Here is a 23546-nt window from a genome sequence, read left to right as displayed (position 1 = left end):
TTTTTGCGCTTTTAAAGGAATGCGATACCATGTAGAAGCGTATCTGCATATTATTCTATTATTTAATACATTCCAATAATATCGTTATATATTTAATATAACAAACTGATAAAATACGAACCAAACAATATAGATGTAAAAATATAATAATTTTTCGAACTTACAATTCGTTAAATATGCCAAGACTACTGTCAATAATTAATTGCCCATAATGATTATTATACAATGCGATCATTAAATGATAAAGAACTATAAAAGCAGAACCGAAGATTTCGATTCGATCGTTCATAGTTGTTATTGCACTATATAGCTGAAACAATCAAATAATATATTTAGTTCTACATTTTCAGTATAAGTAATCTGAATAACGTCGCAATTATTTTACAGTTGATATACAAAAGTACAAGGTTGATATACAATTGATATGTGCTATATTAGGCTAAATGATGTTCTTATATTTTTTATATTAAAATGATAGTTTGTTGCATACTTTAACTTTTGTAAAAGGCAAGAAAAAAATTAAAAAATTAATTTATTTATTTACTACAATTTTATTATCAAAATTTACTTAGAAAATATAGAAAATTATACTACTGAAGTCCTTATTTAATATTTCTATCCGTTTCAGACAAGTTCTTTCCATAGTACTTAATATAGTGCAAAAATTATGAATCTGCTTGTGATCATTTTATACTACAGTTTTTTCTAGAAATCGCGTGTATCATATGTCTGGAGTATCGCACAGGTCAGTGGGACCATATGCGAGCGAAAAGTCCAAATAGGAATAGCAAAAAGCAACGAGATAAATAATAATCAATAAAAAATTACTGTTTCCTTTAAGCGATGATAATTTCGCAAATTGAATCTTATATCACATGTATTAACAAGCATTTTAAAGTACAAGATTCCGCGGTTCTAATGATTTTTCATCTATGGATCGAAAATAATTATATTCGAGATTATAGCTATTTAAATTTTTTTTAATTTTAATAGAATTTATTCGAGTTTTAAAGTAAATTCCACCTACAACAATCTAAACATCAATGATATATCAGAGATTCTAAATCTAAGATTTCAGAAATTTTTTAGTGGAAATAAAATTGATAAATTGCAATACATTAAAAATTACTTACGCGATAAAGATTTACAGAAAATGACACTATGCAGACAATAATTGCCAGCAGATATTGTGTCGCTGCATTACTTGTGGCTAAATTAATATGCCTTCCAAGTATAATATAAAATACGTGAAAAATTAATATTATTTAAAAATTTATTATTATTACTATTTTTCATAATATTTTAATTTACGAACTTGATTACGTCGTTATGAATGTCCACAACTCGATGTATGTCTAGAAGTTTCAAGTCTATTTGCTTGGACAGAGGCATACTGAGATCCTCAATGATTTTTCGTATTCGATAACTAAAAAATATTCGAGATATTGGCATATAAGATAAAAATATATGCAACATAATGAAGTAACTTACCTGGCGATATGAAATTGTCTGCATATATAATAACTAAAAATATTAGTGAACAATTCTGTACTCATTATACATAATAATCCCAATGATACATTTAATATGAAATTTAAGATTAAAAAAATTTTAATATACATGCTTTGATCGTTGAAAAGAAAGGAGACATTGAAATGAGCGCGAGATTCGTTTAAAGGTATTATGAAATCCAATATTATCGGATTCACTAGGAATATGATGCTCGATGCAATAAAAGCGAATGTCACGCCTAGAATTTGAAAGAGTTATTTAATATTTCAAAGTCATATATAAATAATCTTGAATTTTTCAAATTACTTTCATTTTGAGTAAAGAATGTAATAATTTTTAGAAAAAGTTATAATAAAAGGTAAGAAAGTAATTATAAAAATTAATTAATATACTGAAAATTGTAAAAATATTGTAGAATATTTCCCAATATTGCTATGTAATATAATTTTTTTTTTAATGGATATATAATTACAGATAACTATAGATATATAATATAAGTAATCACAATGACAATGAAAAAAGTTATTTATTGTTAAATAAATTTTACGAATTAATATGCACAATATGATTTCTTACAGCCAAAAAAGTAGATGATATGACTAGAAATATCGAGATATTTCGTTTGTATTTGTATTTCTATCGTATCTTGTAACGAATGTTCTTCTATACGTATGTGATGGAATAAAAATTCAACCTGTACAAAAAAACATATACGTATGTATAAAGATTCGGTGTTTGAAATAATTTTTGAATTTTACTTACGTATGGAAAAATTGTAATATAGTAAATGTATCGTAAAAAAAATAGCAGTAAAGGAAAAGTCGGAGACAACGTAATGATATAATTTCGTAATGTAATTTCAGATTTTAGCAGCACCGTAATCTAAAAGATTATATTTAAATTACGATTAAACATGAAAGAAAAAAATATTTTTTTAATCTTTAAATATTAAAGAAAATAATTTTTTTAATATACTTGTTAATTTTGATTATTTAAATAAAATCATTTTCAAATAATATTTTTATAGAGAAAAAAATATTTTAAATTTATCTATTAATGTAATTAATAATTTTTGGATTAGCATGTTAAAATAACATGCAAATTATTACTATCGATAAAGAATAATAAAATTTTCATTACCTGAAATATTACACCGCTAAGAAAATACAATAATAAACATATTCTCTGAATCCATACATAGATTGAGTTGTCGTATGGCCATAGTCCTATAATTTTCAACACCATACGATAGATGCGATATTGTTTGTCGAAAACATCCATCTTCCCAGTTAGATATAGACTGCAGTGTAGAATTCGAAAAATAATTTTTCTACATCTCGGGCTAATATATTATTTACGCGATTATTTTTCTGTCTTGCATTTTCACAGTATGGCTTGTCTATAGTAACAGACTATATAATGTCCAATAATTACGATAAATTGCAATCGATTTTCGCATTTATTACTAATTCTCCATAACAGATATATTTTCATTCATTTTTTTTTCTTTTCTTTTTTCTTATTTTTTTGATTTGAAAGAAACGAAGCTTTGTCAGTAATCTTACAATCCTTAGTTGCTTACGATGCTATTCTTTCTATGCTAAAATGTTAGAATTTTAAAAGAATTATAATAGAATTAAAATAGAATAAAAAAAGTGAGACAGTTTTACGTGAAATATAGTGAGACAAAACGTTATAGCATAAATAGTTTCAATTAATAGTATCGTAAAAATTTATCTACAGATATTTTTACAATAATAAGTTCTCTATTTTGATTTCACTAACTGAAAAACGATCAGTAGATTTATGAAATAAAACATAACTTTGTTGAAAATTTTATTATTCCAATTGTTTGTGTTTATATTCAACAAATTCCATTATTCAAATCCATGTGTATAATAACAATATCATATGATTACAAAACTTATATTGAAGTAAATATGCCAGTATTATACGAGAATATTTATTGAATTGAGTATATAACGGCACAATAGGAGAAGGAGGAACTCATCATCTGTAATATCACAATAGTTAAAAGTATTGAAGTTCAAAATGATGCTGTATAACAAAAAAAAAAAAAAAAAAAGAAATTACCGACGTAAAACCTGCATAAGATGGAGTGAATAAACCAGAAAGACCTAATTCACAACCCATTGAGCTCCTCAAAAACATAAACAATAATAGTTTTTGCGCTTTTAACGGAATGCGATACCACGTAGAAGCATATCTGCATATTATTCCATTATTTAATATATTCCAATAAGCGGTATATATTTAATATAACAGATAAAATATGAATTATCTAAACAATATAGATGTAAAGATATAGTAATTATTCGAACTTACAATTCGTTATATATGTCAAGACTACTATCAATAATTAATTGTCCATAATGATTATTGTAAAATGCGATCATTAAGTGGTACATAACTATAAAAGCAGAACCGAAGATTTCGATTCGATCGTCCATAGTTGTTATTGCATTATATAGCTATTAAATAACCAAATAATATATTTAGTTCTATATTTTCAGTAATAAGTGATCTAAAGAACATCGAAAATTGTTTTACAATTGATATACAAAAGGTGTGCTATATCATGTTAAATGATATTCTTATATTCTTTATATTAAAATGATAGCTTGTTGTTACATACTTTAACTTTTGTAAAAGGCAAGAAAAAAATTAAAAAATTAATTTATTTATTTAATACAATTTTATTATCAAAATTTACTCAAAAAGAAAATTATATCACTGAATTTCCTATTTGATATTTCTATCCGTTTCCTTCCATAATACTTAATATAGCGCAAAAATTTTGAATCTACTTGTGATCATATAATGACATTTTTTTCTAAAAATCGTGTCTATCATTTCTCTGAAGTATCGCGTAAGTCAGTGGGACCATATGCGAGCAAGAAGTCGAAATAAGAAGCAACGAGATAAATAAGAATCAATAAAAAATTACTGTTTCTTTTAAGCGATGATAATTTCGCAAATTGAATCTTATATCACATGTATTAAGAAACATTTTAAAGTACAAGTTTCCGCGGTTCTAATGATCTTTCATCTATGGATCAAGAATAGTTATCTTCGAGATGACAGCTTTCAATTTTTTTTAATTTTAATAGGATTTATACGAGTTTTAAAGTAAATTTCACCTACAACAATCTAAACATCAGTGATATATTAAAGTTTCTAAATCTATGATCTTAGAAATTTTTTAGTTGAAATAAAATTGATAAATTGCAATAGATTAAAAATTACTTACGCGATAAATATTTATAGAGAATGACAATATGCAGACAATAATTGCCAGCAGATATTGTGTCGCTGCATTATTTGTGGCTAATTTAATATGCCTTCCAAGTATGACAATATAAAATACGTGAAAAATTAATATTTAAAAATTTATTATTATTACTATTTTTCATAATATTTTAATTTACGAACTTGATTACGTCGTTATGAATGTCCACTACTCGATGTATGTCTATAAGTTTCAAGTCTATTTGCTTGGACAGAGGCATACTGAGATCCTCAATGATTTTTCGTATTCGATAACTAAAAAATATTCGAGATATTGACATATCAGATAAAAATAAATGCAACATAATGAAGTAACTTACCTGGCGATATGAAATTGTCTGCATATATAATAACTAAAAATATTAGTGCACAATTCTGTAGCCATTATACATAATAATCCGAATGACACATTTAACGTGCAATTTAAGATTAAAAAAATTTTAATATACATGCTTTGATCGTCGAAAAGAAACGAGACATTGAAATGAGCGCGAGATTCGTTTAAAGGCATTAAGAAATCCAATATTATCGGATTCAGTAGGAATACGATGCTCGCTGCAATAAAAGCGAAAGTCACGCCTAGAATTTGAGAGAGTTATTTAATATTTCAAAATCATATATAAATAATCTTGTATTTTTAAAATTATTTTCATTTTGATAAAAGAATATAATAACATTTTCAGAAAAAGTTATAATAAAAAGTGAGAAAATAATTATAAAAATTAATTAATATATTGAAAATTGTGAAAATATTGTAGAATATTTCCCGATATTTCTATGTAATATAATTTTTTTTCAATAGATATATAATTACAGATAATTATAGATATATAATATAAGTAATCACAATGACAATAAATGTTGTTTATTGTTAAATAAATTTTACGAATTAATATGCATAAAATAATTTCTTACAACAAAAAAAGTAGATGATATGATTAGAAATATCAAGATATTTCGTTTGTATTTGTATTTCTGTCATATCTTGTAACGAATGTTCTTCTGTACGGATGTTATTGAACAAAAATTCAACCTGTACAAAAAAACATATACATATGTATAAACGTTCGGTGATTGAAATAATTTTATTTTTTGAATTTCACTTACGTATGGAATAATTGTAATATAGTAAATATATCGTAAAAAAAATAGCAGTAGAGGAAAAGTCTCAGACAACGTAAGAATATAATTTCGTAATGTAATTTCAGATTTTAGAAGCACGATAATCTAAAAGATTATATTTAAATTACGATTAAACATGAAAGAAGAAAATATTTTTTTAATCTTTAATTATTCAAGAAATTAATTTTTTTAATATACTTGTTAATTTTGATTATTTAAATAAAATCATTTTCAAATAATATTTTTATAGAGAAAAAAATATTTTAAATTTATCTATTAATGTAATTAATAATTTTTGGATTAGCATGTTAAAATAACATATAAATTGTTACTATCGATAAAGAATAATAAAATTTTCATTACCTGAAATATTACACCGCTAAGAAAATACAATAATAAACATATTCTCTGAATCCATACATAGATTGAGTTGTCGTATGGCCATAGTCCTATAATTTTCAACACCATACGATAGATGCGATATTGTTTGTCGAAAACATCCATCTTCCCGGTTAGATATCGACTGCAGTGTAGAATTCGAAAAGTAATTTTTCTACATCTCGGGCTAATATATTATTTACGCGATTATTTTTCTGTCTTGCACTTTCACAATATGGCTTGTCTATAGTAACAGACTATGTAATGTCCAATAATTACGATAAATTGCAATGGATTGACTTTATTCGCACCCTTTGCAAAAAGGCTTCTTCATAATAAACATTGATTTTGAAAAATTTTATCGAAATGAAATCCTTGAGTTTATTTTCTTTGTATCTTCTTTTTTTTGTCATTCTTTTTTCTGTCAAAGTTTATGACGATGAGTAGTATCTTCTGATTATTTCCCGACATAACTTTTTGCTGTATTTATATTCTTTCTGTTGTCATTTTGTTGACGAAACGTGATAGAAAGTAATTGCATTAATTTAGCAATATTAATTATGTCGAACTTTGTATCCGTGCTATAATACATTATCATTTTAAATTGTTGTTTTTAGAAATTATCTTGAACGAGCAATTTTGTTTTTAGGAGAATAATGCAACATGGAGCGTGAACGAAATATTTTGAAAAATATAATTTATTAGAAATTGAGGAAATGGATATCATAATATCGATCTTCAGTATAAACTGTAAACGATGATTAATTTAATTTTATTATTACCGAGATAAATTTGTGACGAATAACAAGGAAATCGATACAAGATAATTCGAGAAGAGATATTCATGCAACTTTTGCTTGAACAAATAAGCACGAAGCGGATAAATAATATACAACTGGGATCATCAATTGCATCGAGATGGAAGAAATTCAGGTATTTATCGTTTTTTAATAAAAACAGAGACAAGAAAAAAATAAGAAGGAGAACCTCATTTTCCTTTTGATCTTATAAACTTCCAACATAATTTATGAAACATACAAATATAGAGATATTTTTAGAAAACGTAATCATTTTCAAATTTAAAGAAGAAATTGTTTCTAATCTAATTGTTAAATATTTTGCAAGAATATTAATTACAAAAAAAAAAAGTATCTCTTCGTGCACAAGGAATATTCGCGGAAAGAAAAATTCTTGGTAATTGTTCGAATTGGAGTCAAATCTCGAAAACGGATATAATGAAAAATTGCACAGTGCCACTATTATTATAAAGAATAAAAACACGGGTATATAAACGCACTTTTGCGTCCACGAAATCGGCGTCCATTATTCCCCGATCAATCCAATATTTTACACTCATTATGCTACGTGGGAAAAAACGTCGTTTCGTTTTATACACCACCGATCTCGAAAGATACGAACGACGATGGCAGGAACACGAATCATCGAGCCTTAAACTCGACGCGAGTAGGCGTATCTATATCGATACTTGGTGCCATGACACTCCTTTCAAAAAGACCCTCGAGGGGTTCAATCGAGAGGCTGATCCTTTGTATTTTACACGGCTCGAGGATGTAATTTTTCTTCTTAACGACCGCTCGATTGTTGTCTCCACCGACGACCGTTCCTGCAACGACGGTGTTTCCGTTTTTTTTTTTTTTTTTTTTTTACACGCGACATTCGCGAGGAATCAAAATTACAGATATTTCACGGGTATCCTGATTTACGTACGCAGCATTCGTTGTGGTGGAGGCTAGAATTAATCGATTTCTTTATATATATACTTTTATAATTTTGTTTTCCATTATTCGATCGGAACGATTTATGATTTGGAGGATCGTAGAAAACTGAAACGTGTAATTGACGAAAGTTGAAATTACAATCCAAATATCGAGCGAAGACGTAATAAGACGTATACGGAATAATACATTTCAATTTGTAAACGATTCTTTTAAAATTTCGAAAAATCAAATCGCGAATAATATAATAATATAAATTATTCTTCCTTATTTAATTTCTATATCACCCTCATATATAAGAAGAAGAAGAAGAAGAAGAAAACATAACAAAATTCTTACATTTGGCCAAGATGTTGCCATGACTTGCACGGCAAGTCCTCAATCACCACCTCAAACTCTACCCTCATCATAATTTCATCTCTTAAAAATAACACTTTTCCTCGCGAAAGCTCCTTCATTATCCCCCCCCGAAGTATGAAAGTGATAGTGATTCCCTCTACTCGTTTCATTGTGAATCGTAATGCCAAACCGACACACACACACACGCGCGCGCATATATGCATACGTACTCACACAATATTTACGCATTAACTGCCGAGCACAAGTTCATTATCCGTGTGATGCTTCTCATTGAGCCACTCGGCCGGATTATCGTCCGACTAATTTGCGAACATAAAAGGAAACTGACGCGCAATTTCATCGTCCGCGTCGAATAGGGCCTGATGACGGGTTTCGAGAGTAGTAGTCTTGATTAAAGTTAAAGCGAGGAGGGGGCGAGGAGGATTAGTCGTCGATGACTCGACTTCTCTCCACTTTCGATCTCTTCCTCCTCTTTCGATGGCCGGGCCAAAGGAGGGATTCATAAAGGAAAACGATGACTTTGCTAATTACAGTGCGCTCGTGGGATAAGAACGGTTTGGGGAATTGGTGATGTTATACGGTAACTCGCCCGATTAGCTCGTAACCTTAATCGTGACCGGGGATTTGACGTGATCCTGATTAACCTTTTCAAACTGTTTGATAAATACCTATCAGAGACGATGTTTGGAGATTAATCGTGGAGTTGAAGATTAATTGGGAGTTGGACAAGGACAAATGACACTCTAACTAAGTGGTTAAATTTTGAAAAAGTGAAACTGAAGTTTAGCTTAGTAGATAATAATTTTTAATTGGATTCTTTTCTTTTGGGGGATAAAGTAAATTGTGCCTGTTAAAAATCTTGTTGAAAGTTTGTTTTAATAAATATTGTGTTCTGAAGTAGTTAACGGGTTAAGTATTTATATCGTTATGGGAAATATTTAAATAATTAAAACTTAATTTATGTAATAAATTAAAGACAGTATATACGATCAGATATTTATAATTTTGAAAAGAAAACGATATGTTAAAACGATTATTATAAGTTCGATTTTGTATCCATCAGAGCAACAACTTATCTTCACGAAGATAGTAATAAATATCACAATTAACAAATACTTTTCCACTGAATCAACTTTTGTCTCAACATTTAATCTCGATTCACAGGATCCTAGATAAACTTTGGAACCTGATTGACCAAAGAAGAAGAAGAAATTTAAGAAGAAGAAATGTACGTTGCAAAATAACTTTCAATTTCGTCAATGAAACATTACTTCCTTTCTTTCGAACTAACGAGACGGAACGCCTCGAAACACTGGTGGACGTGGAAAAAAGGAAAGATATTTTTAGATTCGTCGGTTCGTGATTTTATTCGTGAAACGGGCGTACAGTCGGAGGCGGCAAGGTCGACGATTCAATGGCAGTAGGTGTCTCTGGAGAACGGCGAGCGAAAACAAGTTGGCCTGTTTAAAAAGGCGTGTCTGGACCATGGTTGGCCACAAAGGCGCCGAAAACGGCTGCTCTTCTATGGAAAGGGACTTCATTAAAAATGCACCGGCAACTTCGGTGCACGCACTGTCTCCAGGAACAATGCGTGCACGAAATATGCGGACTGGCGTCAAGAGGATCGAACGAATGCGTAAGGAGAGGCGTTTTCTTTTATGGTATATCGAGGATAAAGTTGAATTTTATGCAAATATCAGGTTGTCCTATAAAAATTTTTCATTTTCGAAACCTTCGAAACGCGATTTCATTTTTTTCTGAAATAATTATCGAGACGTATCATGCTCGGATGCTTTAATGATATTTTGTTATTTGTAAAATCGTATGCGAATCTTGATCTCTAAAATGGGACAATCTAATAGCTTCTTTTTATATATAAATCGAATAAATGGAATCTACATAGATGTTTGTTTCTCTTTATAAATTAGGTTACATCGAGGTCATCAACACTTATTCGATCGAATAATTATCATGAGATTATTTTATCAACGTTGTTTGACTGACACAATTGTCCAATTATTGCGATTATTTCATCGCAACTTTATACGTACCGTTATATTACATCATTCAATCGTAGACGAGGTGAGTTTTTCTCATTTATCTATATTAATTTTAACAATTTTTCCAATATTACGACCGTCCATTTGTTAACGTGTCATTAATATTTCTTAATAACAAACGTTACAACTAATTATATTATTTACAATATTACGAGTAAAACGAGGCTAAAGTTCGTTTCGATTTTGCGCCAAAATTTTCTTCCAACGAACGAAATTCAGATAAACTCGTTCACTCGTATGGCGAGTTCTCAATAGTTCCAACAATAAGCGTGCGTTCCCGGATTCGATATAGGTAGCCCCCGATTCCGTGCGTGTGGACCCCGCCTAGCACATAATACGACGCGGTATTTCGTTTTAACCCGCGATGCAGTTAGGGAGCCAGGTCTTCCTCGTCGAATTTATCGCCCGTCCGAATCGCGGACCAGTCCATATAACCCGTTCACGATCGGTTCCCACTTTGAGAAGAGAGAAAGACAGAGAGAGAGAGAGAGAAATATATATATATATCCAAAAGGAAGAAACGGTGTTTCGCGTCTCTTCCTTCTACTCTTTCTATCCACGTTGTTTCTCCCATCGCGTGCACACACATACGCAGGCCGAAAGCACTGTTTTCATTCTTTTATAAATCTTGCAGAGGGTAATATATATCGGCGTATTCACGGGTGTATTCACTCGCGGCCGCGTTTCATGTATCCTTTTTGCATACGCGCCGCATTGAAATTGATTTCGGCCAGGCCGATGGGGTGCGCTTCGACGGCCACCGGAAAGATTAATACTCGCCCTCTTTCGCTCCCTGTTTTTTTTAATCAGGGCAACGTTGTTGTTCGGGGCAACGCGTGGAAAAGCACACCTTACGACGCATTTAGAACATTTTCTTGATTAATCGGCGAATCAATCAGGTGATGTTGAAACGAACAGTTCTAAGTTCCAATATATAAATTGACAGATAAATTTTCTGTATTTCTAATTGAAAATTAGTATTTAAAATTCAATCCATCTTCTTCACACGTATATATTTTTAATTAAGTTTAAACGAAGTGTGTTTGATCTCTATTTCGTCGTTTTCCATATCTACTTTTCAGAGCAATTTTAACGTCGTGTCTTTTTCGATAGGATTAAGTTTCAAGATGAAATTGAAAAGAAGGGTTTCAATAATTTTAATTGGAAACATGATGAAAATAAACGGGAAACTGCAGCAATTGTCCCTCCTTCTTTCGTTTTGAAAATAATATCAATTTTTCTTACAAATGGAACGATCTGTAATCGGAACTGTAATCAGACTTTGATGATTTTATCACAGCCCACGGTTCTAAGATATCGGGTAACCCAAACAATGTCCTGTTTTTTTCTTTTTCCGGTTCACTTTGTTTCTTCAATTAAAATTTTGCTTCCAAAAATAACTTTTATATTTGCTTCTTTAAATCGAATACGTGTATTGCTGATACGCGTTGATATATTTTTAATCTCCACAACACACGTTTTTAATTACACGTGTATTCACTACGATCCATATAAATATTTCGATACATTAAAAGCTGATTGCTTAATCACGTGTTATTTTAGATATTTTTAACTTTTTTTTACATTGTCATTGATAAATATCCGTTCGATCATATTGGCAAATTATTTGCCGTGACAAATGAGAGGATATATTTGACAATTGCGATGAAAGCAAAATTCGATATTTTTTTCGGGCGATAGTCTCTCGTTACTCGTGCTTGCGAAGCGGTTTTTCAGAGAGAAAATCGTTCCGCCAGGAAACCGCTGACTAAACGTTTGAATTTCAATAGAAATAATAACGGTTTAATTTTAATGGAAAAAAACATGTTTCGCGATGTTCTTTCTTTCATCGTTTCGAATCTATCACATATCATCCTCAAACATTTATTTTGACGGTATAAAATTATATGTTACGTTGTACATTCGATTACAAGTAGAAGATTTATTGATCGTGGTCACACGATTGAAATAAGGAAAATAAGGATGAAAAGAGAAATTTTTTTTTCGACAGATTCCTCGGGAGGAAGAGGGGAGATATATATTCATCCAGGAAGGAAGTTGGAGAATGTAACGCACGAAGAAGAGAATTGCACAGGTGTGAAATATTATCCAGGAATTTTGGCAAGAACAACAGAGCAATTTACGTGCACGAGTTTGCAGCTCGGTGAAGTGACTAATACTCCTCCAAAGTTATCCGTTTAGGAATCCACCATAAATAGTTGAGGTTGGCACAGATCAGGAAAATGTTTGACGCCCTATTATCCACGCCAGGAATCGAAATCCTCCACCACGAATATTTCTCGAACGAGCTAAATATTTGGAGCTTAAATCGCGAATTCGTCTTTGGAAACATGGCCAAGACACGCTTTCCCCATTCGTCATTCTCATTGAATCTAACGAAAATCTCCTCCTCGTTTTTCAATTACGAAACATATTCCAATTTTTAATACTTTTTCTAAAAAGTATTAAAAAGTACGTTTTATTTTAATAATTCAGACAATTTTGGTTTAGACAGATCTGAAAGATTCGAAATATGCTCTTCACACATTTATCAATCACAAATACTGAACGTGCAAACGATCCAGATCCAACTTTCTCCGGATATAAAAAGCAAAGCCCTCCATCCATTACAAAACGGGGTGTCTTCGCACAGCTGCGAACCCATAGGCACGAATCCAGTCACGGTGGTTGATACGGCAACTTAACCACTTAGGAATACGCGCTCCCTAATACCGGAGGGATGGCCACGGTGGGGCGAGAATCGGTTGGGCGGTTTGGAGAGTTTCGCAGAAGTAACGGTGGCTGTTACCAAGTTGGGATAAACCGAGCTAAGTTCTCCTGGCTGTGGAGTACTATTGGTTGCCTACCGACGAAAACGAAGTTTATTCTCTCCCCCTCCATCTTTCCTCGTTCCACTTCTAAGAGGAACGATCCAAAGAACACCGATTTACGTAACGAATAGATTAATTAAGGAGGGGGGGCGTAGCAGTAGTTTGGATTGTTAATCGAAAGGATACGTCGAATATTTGGGGGTCGAATAATTATCGACGCGCGTTTTAAAAATTAAGAGAAATTTCTCTGCGTTGACACGAAGTCCAGTGGATTGAAGGGATGTTGAAGGGGTTGAAACGTTTGGAACGATAACGAGGTGTTTGTGGTAGGCCAATATAGAGGGAGGAGTTGTCGAGTTGGGAGATGGATCGAAATTTGTGCATCTTGGGTGTGTTTGTTTTTACCTGTTTTGTTAAGATGAGGCAACGTTTACATGTTTGTTGCGACGTTAAGGAAATATTTTTGAAGGGAGTTACTTTGAACGGAGAATAATTTGTTGTTGTTAATAATAAAAAGGATTAACAGGGTAAGACACAGGGTAATTTTCTATGGAAATAATATTTACCAATATTAGTCACACGATAATAAATCTAAAAAAAAAAGGAAAAAAAAAAAGGAAAATGGATAGCGACGCGTAAATTATAAAATAATTTAACGAGCCAATATTCGTTTCTCGATATTAGCGAAACGAGAATAGTCAGTGTATATTATATCGAGGAATTTTTCATTTATCAACCGGGTGAAAGAGCAAACGTCGACAAAAGAATGTTGATATTAATATCGCCATAGAGGCAAAATATATACGCGAGCAGGATAATGCTATTTTTTTATCACAGAAGCACGAACTAGGAATTAAATTTTGAATTGAACATCAATCGCTGTACACATTGTTTTTTTTTCTTTCTCTTTTTTTTTTTTTTTTTTTTACTACGTATTTAATATTCTATTCTGTGGAACAATGTCTTTGTGTTCCGCATATTGACATATTTAATTCGCTTAAAAAAAAACTCTTTGTGTTCACAAAAATACTCGAAAATATTCCATTTATTCGATCTTTTCGTTTATTTTACGCGAATCTTTTTTTGAAAAAAAAAAAAAAAAAAAAATTAAATTCACAATATCAAATATTCTCCATTCGTGTAAACGTAAAAAACGTAATTTCTTTTCAAACTTTTTACGATTACGCCATAAATAATCGATATTAAAAGCAAATCGAGCAAGAATCATCTTTCTCTGAAGGGGGAAATTCTGTAAAAAAAGAAACGTGTCAGAATATATTCTTCCTCTTTGAAACTCCATTTTTTTTTTTGTTTCAAATCGATACGACTATCCGTTCCCGAGATATAATACAGCTTTCCAAACGAAATATGATAATTTCTCCCTTTCGTTTACGTTTCTTTCTCGCTCCTTTCTCACTTCCTGTCACTGACCTATCCCAAGCGCAGCGTCCTTGCGCTGGTCAGACGCTGAATCAGCAGCTTTTTTTTCACCACTGGCTACCTACTATTACCACGCGACGTACGCGAAACAATATAGGTCACGTGAATTTCGCCATTCAGAAATCTTAGCACGCTTCCAATATTAAGCTTCCATTCTATCCGGGCAACTACTAATCGAGATATCGATTTGAAACGAAAAAAACTACTGTTTCTCTTGGACATTTGTAAATTCTTTTTCTCTCTCGATATCGAATATAAATATAAATTTCTTCCAAGTAAGAGGTATTTTTCTTTTAATAAAATACGAATTTTTCTTCGACGCGTTCCAACTCACACCCGGAAGCGGAATAATTTATTCGAAGAATCGTTTGTGTCGAATCTAGAATATCTTATATTCTGGAAATACTTCAGGAATAAAAAAAAAAAAAAAAAAAAAAAAGGGAAAAAAACTGGATATTTTTACGTATTTCTTACGATACGATTCGGGCAAAAGTTCTCGATGATATGATATTTCCGAGAATTAATCCGACAGCCGTGTAAAATATGGAAGATTGAAGATTGTATCCGACCTAGGATTAGGATTTAAAGCGTTTCAAGCGCGGCTGCTGCTCTCTGCAGATAAGATTTTCATTGTCCGTCAAGGTCGTGGAATATTTGTTCGATCCCTCCCCTTCCCTTGAACGGTCTCGATTCTCAAAGGATTACCTTGAATCCCCGTGGGAACTCTCCCAGGGACGAACCCCGTGAACCCTTGTTCTTCTTATTTCTATTTGCCCATTCCTGCCCCTCGCATTCTGTCAACGACTTCGCATAATATATCTTACCTCTTTGTCCGAAGATTAAACATTCGCATCGCCCTCGCACATCTCGCTTCTTTGTCCAATTAAACATTCATATATCGCCCTCCCCCGTTTCGTAAAAAAAAGTTTCGTTGAAAACTTTCCTCTTCTTCGATAAAAATTCGATTACTCGAAACGCGACCACCGTTCCCCAACTTTTTCTTTTCTCGGAATTCTTTTCAGGCATCGCAATTTCTATTCTATTCTCCTTCTCTTTCGTATTCCGTTTAAGAACGACGAATTCGATATTCTCGGAATTTAAGGGGAAAAAAAAAATTACTTTTCCTAAGATATTCCACTCCCTTCCAAATAGCTGGTCAAAATTGTCAACCGAGGATTCGGAGGATTCATTCCTACGATCGTCGAGCAGAGAGTGAACGCATTTGCACGAAGTTTGACAAGGAAAAATCGTTGATTTAGACGCGCAAGTTCGGAAGTTCCAATTCCAAGTTCGAGGAAAATTGCTTTGGACGAGCGCGTACGGAAAATAAAATAAAAAGAATAAAGTTTGAATTAACGCCTCGAATTTAACGACAAGATACTATTCTGTTACCTGTTCGGCTAAACTGGCCTTGGACATAGGTCACTGTTTCGAACGATACCATACAACGCACGAACATAAAACGTCTCATATGTAAACACGAATTTGAATTTGTTTGTTTTAATGGATTTTATGTAAAAGTAATTATTTGAATATAGCTTCAGTTTTTATAATGCAAACGTTAAACGTGAATATTTTCTTTACAACCTGTCGCCCACAGCGACGGCTTCGTCCGCAAAGGGTTAAAACAAAATTCTAAATAGTCTAAAATATACATTCACGTTTCAGATTAGTACCGAAACTCTGGCCCACGATTTCGAGATACTTTTTAAACTCCATCGTACGATTTGAAGAGAATGGATAAAGTAGAGAATTAGTGTACTCACGATGTCGAAGTCGAGGTTCTCGGCTATCCAGTCCCGGCCTTGCTTGAATTCGTCGTGAAGGCCCATGATGTAGAGAGTGTCGAGGCCGTCGACGATGGTCGCCCCCATGTTCGACGCGCCGAAGATGCTCGCGCTGTGACCCCTCTTCGAGATCGGTCTCAGCTCGTTCTTCCCCCACGCGTATCTCACGTAGTTGTCCCAGCCATGTTTCATCATCTGTGCGCATAAAACGCGGCCGAGATTAATATAAGTTTACCTTTATTTTCACAATAATTTATCGCGAGTCAATATTCGTCCCTCGAGTTTTCTTTCTTCTCGAGTTTTCAGAATTTAAGAATTTTAAAAAGATTGTGAGCATTTGTTGTTATTACGTTGTAATAATTATATATATATTATTTCCTGGAGGATAAGAGAAACTTTTATCGAGGGGATCGAATTAAAACTTTTATATAGTTTTAAAACAATTGTTATATATCGTCTTGTCCTCCATTCTTTCATATACGCGAGGAAAATATCAAATTTCGATCAATCGACGATCTGAGTCAAAGTGGAAATATAAAGTGGGATAATAACATAACACGAGTTGAAATGAAATTTTAATGCACAGATTGCCGTCATTCTTTCTTTGCGTTTTTGAATTCTACAGGTGTCAGCCACAACGCGATTGTTAATATTTTAAGAGAAGTTACGAGCGGACGTGGTTACAGCCTGGTAGATTGCAATCGTGCACGCGTATTCACCTGGGTAATTACGTGGAGAAATAAGTTTCCGTGCGAAGAGCGGGAAAAACCGATGTGTGGCGAGTCAAAGACACCATCAACTCCTCGAAGTGGATTCACTTCGGCCAACGTATCAACTTCTTCTTTTTTCTTCTTCGCGCTTTCTCGAAGAAGAGAAAAGAAGAAGAAAAACGCGCTTCCGTTTTGTCCGCTTTCGTCGTTGAAACGCGCTCGTTCGAGATTTTTCCAGGAAAAATACTCGTTTCGATGTTATCTCGTTCCCTCTTTCTTCTATTATTCCTTTTTTCTTTTATCATCAAGATTAAGACCTCGAGAAGAGACCGTTATAAAATACAAAACACTCAATTTAAACGGAGAAGAGAGATCTCTTTTCAAAGAATTTCGAAAACTGTCAGCAAATTTCAATTATTCTTAAAGAGAACGGATAAATTTCTCTAATTGAAACGGAAACCACGATCGATTAATAATCACGAATCGAATTATTCGCGAAAATAAACCTAAATTTGCAAAAACTATAACGTCCCATCTAATTATCAAACAATCATGGGCACGTATCGTCGCCATTAAAACTCGATCAAAATCCGATTAAATCGAACCACATCTTTGAAAAAAAAAAAAAAAAAAAAAAAGGTAACCACATGATACACTCTTTCGAAAGTTCATCGACGAACTTAACTGCACTTGTTCTCGAATCCCTCTCTTCATCTTCATCCGTCATGAATATCGTGGCGTGAAAAAAAATCCCACCCCTTTCATCCTTCTCTCCATAGATTTATTGTTTTTTTTTCTCTATCACTCTCTCTTTCTCTTTCTCTCTCTCTCTTTTTTTTTATAACCACGATGACCGCAGAGAGAAGGACTCACTTCTGTTGGTGCCACCGGCCAGGGCTCACAGATATTATACTGGCCCTGAATTATACCGCCATAAAAACGTGATGAAGCGGCTGCGGACTGGCAGAGGCCGGCAAATGGCTCGAAAAATCAAAGAGAACGGGAATAATGGTCAACGAACTGCTGGACAGACTAATATATTCGTTTTTCTCGGTACGATCCGCGTAGTTCACCAAGCATCCGTCTGTTATTTCTGTCCGGGTTTGACGAATCTTTCGCCAAAGTTTCTTGAAAATTTGTTTCCTCGTATTTTCAGAAATTTTCTCTCTCTCTTTCTTTTTTGGTTTTTATCGGGACAATCTCAAAGATTAAACGTATATTTTTTACTTTCCCTTGATGTAATTTTAGATCTCTCACCAAGTTCATGTTTTCAAAAATGAAAAAAAAAAAAAATATTATTTCTAAAAAGAAAAAAAAAAAAAAGCACACATCGAAGTGCGAGTTGTTCTTAATAATCTTAATATTTTCATTCTCAAAGAAATTTATAACGGTGGAGCAGTGGAATTGGAAATTGGAAATTGTAAGGAAGGAAGGAAGGGTACAAGAGATATATGGAATAATTATGAACATTCGCGAGCCAGAGATTAAATTTCAAGGAGGTTAATAAGGTAACGCTTGGATTTAAATTCAGTTGTCGACGGAATCCTATCGCTCTCCAAAAAAAAAAAAAAAAAAACGTGAATGCACGAAACGTTGACAAAAATGTGATTCGATTATTGAAATTAACGGATGGATGCCATTCGAATATTTCCCTTTCGAAAAATCTAGGTTCAATGATAGTTTCTATACGAAAACACTTTTTTCAATCCCATTCTCAGATCAAAATTAAATAATCTTTCTTTCACGAGGAAAAATTTGCAATATTCCCTTCTCTATGTAATTCACACCGGTTAAGGTAGTTTCTAAAATGCAGTTTAATCGTCAGATCAAAAGTTAATCGATCCCTTTGACGATACACCGATACACCTCGGCACACGATATGAATATTGCAAGTTCAATCCTCTTGTATCTGTAGCCCAAAATGTCCTTATAAATTATAAATTAATCGATACACACAACAGATTTATCGATTCAACATATATTAACGCAACCATTTTATCTCGCGGAAAAATAATACCTTTGTATTCTTCCCTTCTTCCGTGTACCGTGTAAAAATCGTGCAAAACTCGTAAAAGAAGAATAAGAAAATCCGTGTCGCTCTCGTTTACTTAAAAAAAAAAAAAAATAAAATAAAATAAAATAAAATTATTCTCCTTCCCGTCTCCGAAGAAGAAGAAGTTTTCGACACGATTCGACGCAAAAACGCGAGGTGGACGACAAGATTCCATTTAAAATTTTTTTCGAAACGTATCGAGTTGTCGCGTCCCCACGGCTTCGCCACCACTCACCACCGAGGCACGAAATCGAGGCGGCATAATCCGTGGAGCGTGGAGGCCGAGGAAGGAGGAACAATCCTCGGGTCGAGAGGTTGGTGCCCCTGCACGAAGGGGAGCGACGTAGCAGAAAATTGCAGAGGGCAGCCATCGTGGCGCGAATCGCGACGTTCCACCATCCCCCTTTTTGTCGTTATCCAGGTAATCGCGGCTAATTTGTTCTGGAGCGACCGCGGCCTTCCTCCTCCTCCTCCTCTACGTCTTTCGATGGTAATCTGGTTAACATCCGTGTTAGGATTAAACCATTAGCCCGGAAGAAAGAGCGCGCGGTCTTGTTCGATTATTTCTTAAGGGATTTTCTTCCGGGATTCGATCTTTCTTCTTCTCTGTTCTCTTTTCACTTTTCAAGGTTGGATCGATTCGTTGGAATTTCGTGGAATATTTTTAATATCATTATCGTTGAAACGTTGATTGAAATTATACTTATCGTAACATCTATGACCACGCAACTTCTCCTTTAAAATTTCTTTCTTTCTTTCCCTGTTTTCTTTATTTGTATTTATTTTATCACTCCAAGCGACTCGATCGCGTCTTTTCTCCTCGTATCCTTCACCCTCCCGCACCGCTTTGTGCCGTTTGTTTATTAATGGAAACGCGGTGCAGCGTTTCCTTGAAAAGAAATTTTTTTTTTTTTCCTTTCCCAAGCTCGAAGAGGAGGAAGTGTGTTCCGTCGAGTGGCCCGTTGTTACGGAGCAGGAGGGAAACCAACAGGGATTTATAAGGGTTTTTATACAGGGTGGCCTGGTACACGGAAGTATCACGAGTTGTTTTCTCGTAAATTATTAGAAATACCGAGGATTTTTTTTTCTTTCTTTCTTTCTTTCTTTCAACTCTTCAACCGTGAAAATCACGGATTCTATTTTGTTAATTTCCACGGAATTATTTAGTCTCGCGTTTTTTTTTTATTTTCAAGTAAGCGTTTAGTTTGTTTAAACACATAAAATGTGAGGTTGGTTCGTCTTTAAATTTAAGCGAATTGCAAGAAATCCTGCTAATTCCAAAGCAAATGCACGATAATAAACTATAATCGAAAAAGTGTGTTCACTTAACTAACACGCTAAACACAAGCGTTCAAATGCCGTTGCTAACAGATTATCTTGCCAAATAGAGCCTGTTTGACGTATCAACTAACGGTTGTTTACAGAGCTCGCGTTCCCTACAAATAATTGCACGTTGGTCCTATCCTGAACAGAGAAACGCTGTTTAATCCATTGCGTCAAAATTAATTGCCAATCCAATACGATCAACCATCCCTTCTACTTCTCCTCTGATAAACGATAAAACGATAAAACGACAAACGATAAGAAAAGGATAATTAAATGGAGGGAAACAATCCTCAAAAAAACACAATGTAATTCCTTTAAAATGTTTATATACACTTTTGCATGTATCGTAAGAGATAAAAGAATTTTAATTCGTTCCAATTATTAAATTTTCGTCTAAAATTATTGTTTTCAATATCTCCAAAAAACAAGAGATAATATATTCCAAATTCTTTGAACGATTATTACAGATATAATAAATATAGCGCAACACAGTTAAATACAGAAAGTAGATACGTTACAAATCTACATATCGTATATCTAAATCTGTACACAGTTTGATCGCTCACGCTTTTCTCCCCTCTTCAATTTTAACTTCGAATATCACCCCGTTTTCTTTCCCCCGTTTCGATTTAACTTTTTAATAGTATTTCGATTCGTTGCTTCCATTTTCCACGTGCATTTCTCCTGTCCCACACTCGCTTGGACATCTAAATGGAGAAACACGTCTCTCTATTTTCATCGATTTTATTCCCTTTTTCTCTCTTTCTCTCTTCCCTCCTCTGCTCTCCACTATCTTTCCACTACTACGTGTTGCGATTCGTCTCGTTTGCATGCATAAATCACCTCTCCTCCAACCCTTTACCACCACGTTCGAATTTATCTCTTCCAAACTCTCCCCGACCACTTTCCCCCCTCCTACCCATTCTATATTCTTTCTTTATCTCGTATTTATTCTTACCGTTCCTTCTCCTTTCATCCCTTCCTTTTTCCAACTCCCTTCATCTCTCTTTCTCTTCCTGCATTCAATTCCTTTTTCTCTTTCCGTTTCCAGAGACACATATTCTCCCTCTATTAAATTTCTCTTCTCTGTTTCGTCAACTCGATTGCGAGTTCTCCAGTTCGTCACGGAATTTCTTCGTTTTCGCTTATTTCACTTTTCTTCCTATGTATAAATTCTTCGTCCCTTTACTTTCTTCTTTCTCTCCTTTTTCTCGACCTTTCCTGAATCTTTTTACTTATCGTAGATTTCTACTCTTCCTTCTACCAAATTTTCCAATCTTCGTCCTTTTACTTTCTCTTTTCTCTCCCATTTCCCTCTTTCTCGCCTTCTCCTTTCCCGAATCCTTCTATTTATCGCAGAATTCTTCAATTTCTCGTTTTCCTTCTACCAAATTTTCCAATCTTCGTCCCTTTACTCTTTTCTTTCTCTTCCTCTATTTCTTCTTTCTTCCCCTTTCCTGAATAGTTTTACTTATCGCAAAATTCTTCGATTTCTCTTTTTTCACTTTTCCTTCTATCAAATTTTCCAATCTTCGTCCCTTTCTCTCCCATCTTCTCTCTATTTCTTCTTTCTTCTCTCGATCTTTCTCTCCTTTCTCCCCTTTCCTGAATCGTTTTACTTATCGCAGAATTCTTCGATTTCTCTTTTTCCTTCTACCAAAAATTTTCCAATCTTCGTCCCTTTGCTCTCTCCTTTCTTCCCTCTTTCCTCTCTTTCCTTCTCCTTTCCCGAATCCTTCTATTTATCGCGAAATTCCGCGCAACAGAGTGAATATTTTTCGCGAGATCGGGGAGAAGCCCATTTAAAGAGTCGCCGTCCTCCCTCCCCCCCTCACTCCCTCCATAAAAGGTTCCCACAAAGTTTATGATCCGCTCGACGCTGAGATATTACTAACCGCGGTTTCGCCGGCTCCATTAAATTACGCAGAAGAATGCAGGGAGGACCCGTTTTATCCTCACAGCGGTTTATGAGTTTCCGATAAAGGTCAAAGGATAGAATTAGTTTCGAGGATATATGTAGAGAGGCTTCCACCACCCCCCACCCCCACCACATTTGGTCGGAAATAGATGTTTCGTTGTTCGAGTTTTATTTAGCGAGGGAAACAGCTATAACAGATGCCGGTTATGGGTTTTGTTCTGTTATCTTCGTGTTATCGATTCTACATTTGTCGGGGAAATGATCGTTTCCAGAGAAGGTGGAATGGTTTTAACTTGTTTTTCTTTTTTTTTTTTTTCCTTTCTTTCTTTTTATCGCGTTGCCCGGGAAGGTGGGGGTCATTAAATTTTGACTTGATCGAAACGTGCGTTTGGAATATCTTATTACTTTTTTTTTTTTTGTTTCCCTTCCCTTTTTCGATTGAAATTCTTCTTAATAAATATTAATCGTGCGTTATACGTGCGTTTCACATATCGTTTCGATGAAAATTTGCGTGGCAAGGATTGTTATTGTTCGCGCAGCGAATGCTTTTAATTTTATCGGAGAGGAATGCTTAAAAAAAAAGGCAGCGGTTGTTGATTCGTGTTAAAAAATTATCAGGAATGGAACTTCTTTAATAAAGGATATTTCTTGAATTTCATTTCTGCTCGCAGGATACAAGCTGGTGCACACAGTTTACAATTTCTGTGTATAAGAGGGGATGGAAACGGAAGTTGTCCGACTTCTTCGAAACTTTTTTCCCTTTCCGCCGATTCGTCGTAACCGTATCTCTCCGCTACCTTAACGGGATCTTCGTTAAAAATATCTTCGCTCGTGCTTCGAAAGATTGTGCCGGATAGGATTGAAAAATATCGAGAATACGACAAATATTTTATGATCCTCGACTGATGACAGAACAAACAACAAAGAATGGAAAAGATCCGAGAGAAATCCTCCTCCACGGGCTTGAACATTCGAAATTTAAGAAAATCTTACTTGCTTTCGTT

General features: G+C 33.8%; 2 protein-coding genes across 2 annotated transcripts; both read right to left on the bottom strand.

Moving 5' to 3' along the window:
• Positions 1 to 40: 40 nt before the first annotated feature.
• On the bottom strand, positions 41 to 3239 carry LOC105737277 (uncharacterized). Its single transcript, XM_086903221.1, has 8 exons — positions 2653 to 3239; positions 2275 to 2394; positions 2074 to 2206; positions 1985 to 1990; positions 1492 to 1708; positions 1316 to 1426; positions 1134 to 1224; positions 41 to 310 (listed from the first exon to the last, which is right to left on the bottom strand). Exons 1-8 carry the CDS (start codon positions 2791 to 2793, stop codon positions 161 to 163), a joined length of 969 nt encoding a protein of 322 aa, XP_086759347.1. The 5' UTR covers positions 2794 to 3239; the 3' UTR covers positions 41 to 160.
• A 144-nt stretch (positions 3240 to 3383) lies between these two features.
• LOC147658277 (uncharacterized) lies at positions 3384 to 6931 on the bottom strand. The gene is made up of 9 exons (XM_086903224.1): positions 6307 to 6931; positions 5929 to 6048; positions 5737 to 5854; positions 5142 to 5400; positions 4966 to 5076; positions 4784 to 4874; positions 3859 to 4004; positions 3607 to 3739; positions 3384 to 3526 (listed from the first exon to the last, which is right to left on the bottom strand). Exons 1-9 carry the CDS (start codon positions 6445 to 6447, stop codon positions 3476 to 3478), a joined length of 1170 nt encoding a protein of 389 aa, XP_086759350.1. The 5' UTR covers positions 6448 to 6931; the 3' UTR covers positions 3384 to 3475.
• Positions 6932 to 23546: the final 16615 nt, after the last annotated feature.

This window comes from Apis florea, unplaced genomic scaffold, assembly GCF_048593485.1.
Source record: "Apis florea isolate Af1SG1 unplaced genomic scaffold, ASM4859348v1 contig_2291_pilon, whole genome shotgun sequence".
NCBI classification, from domain to species: Eukaryota; Metazoa; Arthropoda; class Insecta; order Hymenoptera; family Apidae; genus Apis; species Apis florea.
This window is presented reverse-complemented; position numbering and strand designations above follow the sequence as displayed.

Excerpts from the sequence above, each read along its gene's own strand:
- LOC105737277 (XM_086903221.1), bottom strand. The coding sequence starts at position 2,793 with ATGGATGTTTTCGACAAACAATATCGCATCTATCGTATGGTGTTGAAA. Across the intron at positions 2,207-2,274 it reads ATATTACAATTTTTCCATAC|GTTGAATTTTTATTCCATCA; the intron begins GTAAGTAAAATT and ends TTTTTTGTACAG. Across the intron at positions 1,225-1,315 it reads ATTCATAACGACGTAATCAA|GCATATTAATTTAGCCACAA; the intron begins GTTCGTAAATTA and ends TATACTTGGAAG.
- LOC147658277 (XM_086903224.1), bottom strand. The coding sequence starts at position 6,447 with ATGGATGTTTTCGACAAACAATATCGCATCTATCGTATGGTGTTGAAA. Across the intron at positions 6,049-6,306 it reads TTAGCGGTGTAATATTTCAG|ATTATCGTGCTTCTAAAATC; the intron begins GTAATGAAAATT and ends ATAATCTTTTAG. Across the intron at positions 5,077-5,141 it reads AGACAATTTCATATCGCCAG|TTATCGAATACGAAAAATCA; the intron begins GTAAGTTACTTC and ends AATATTTTTTAG.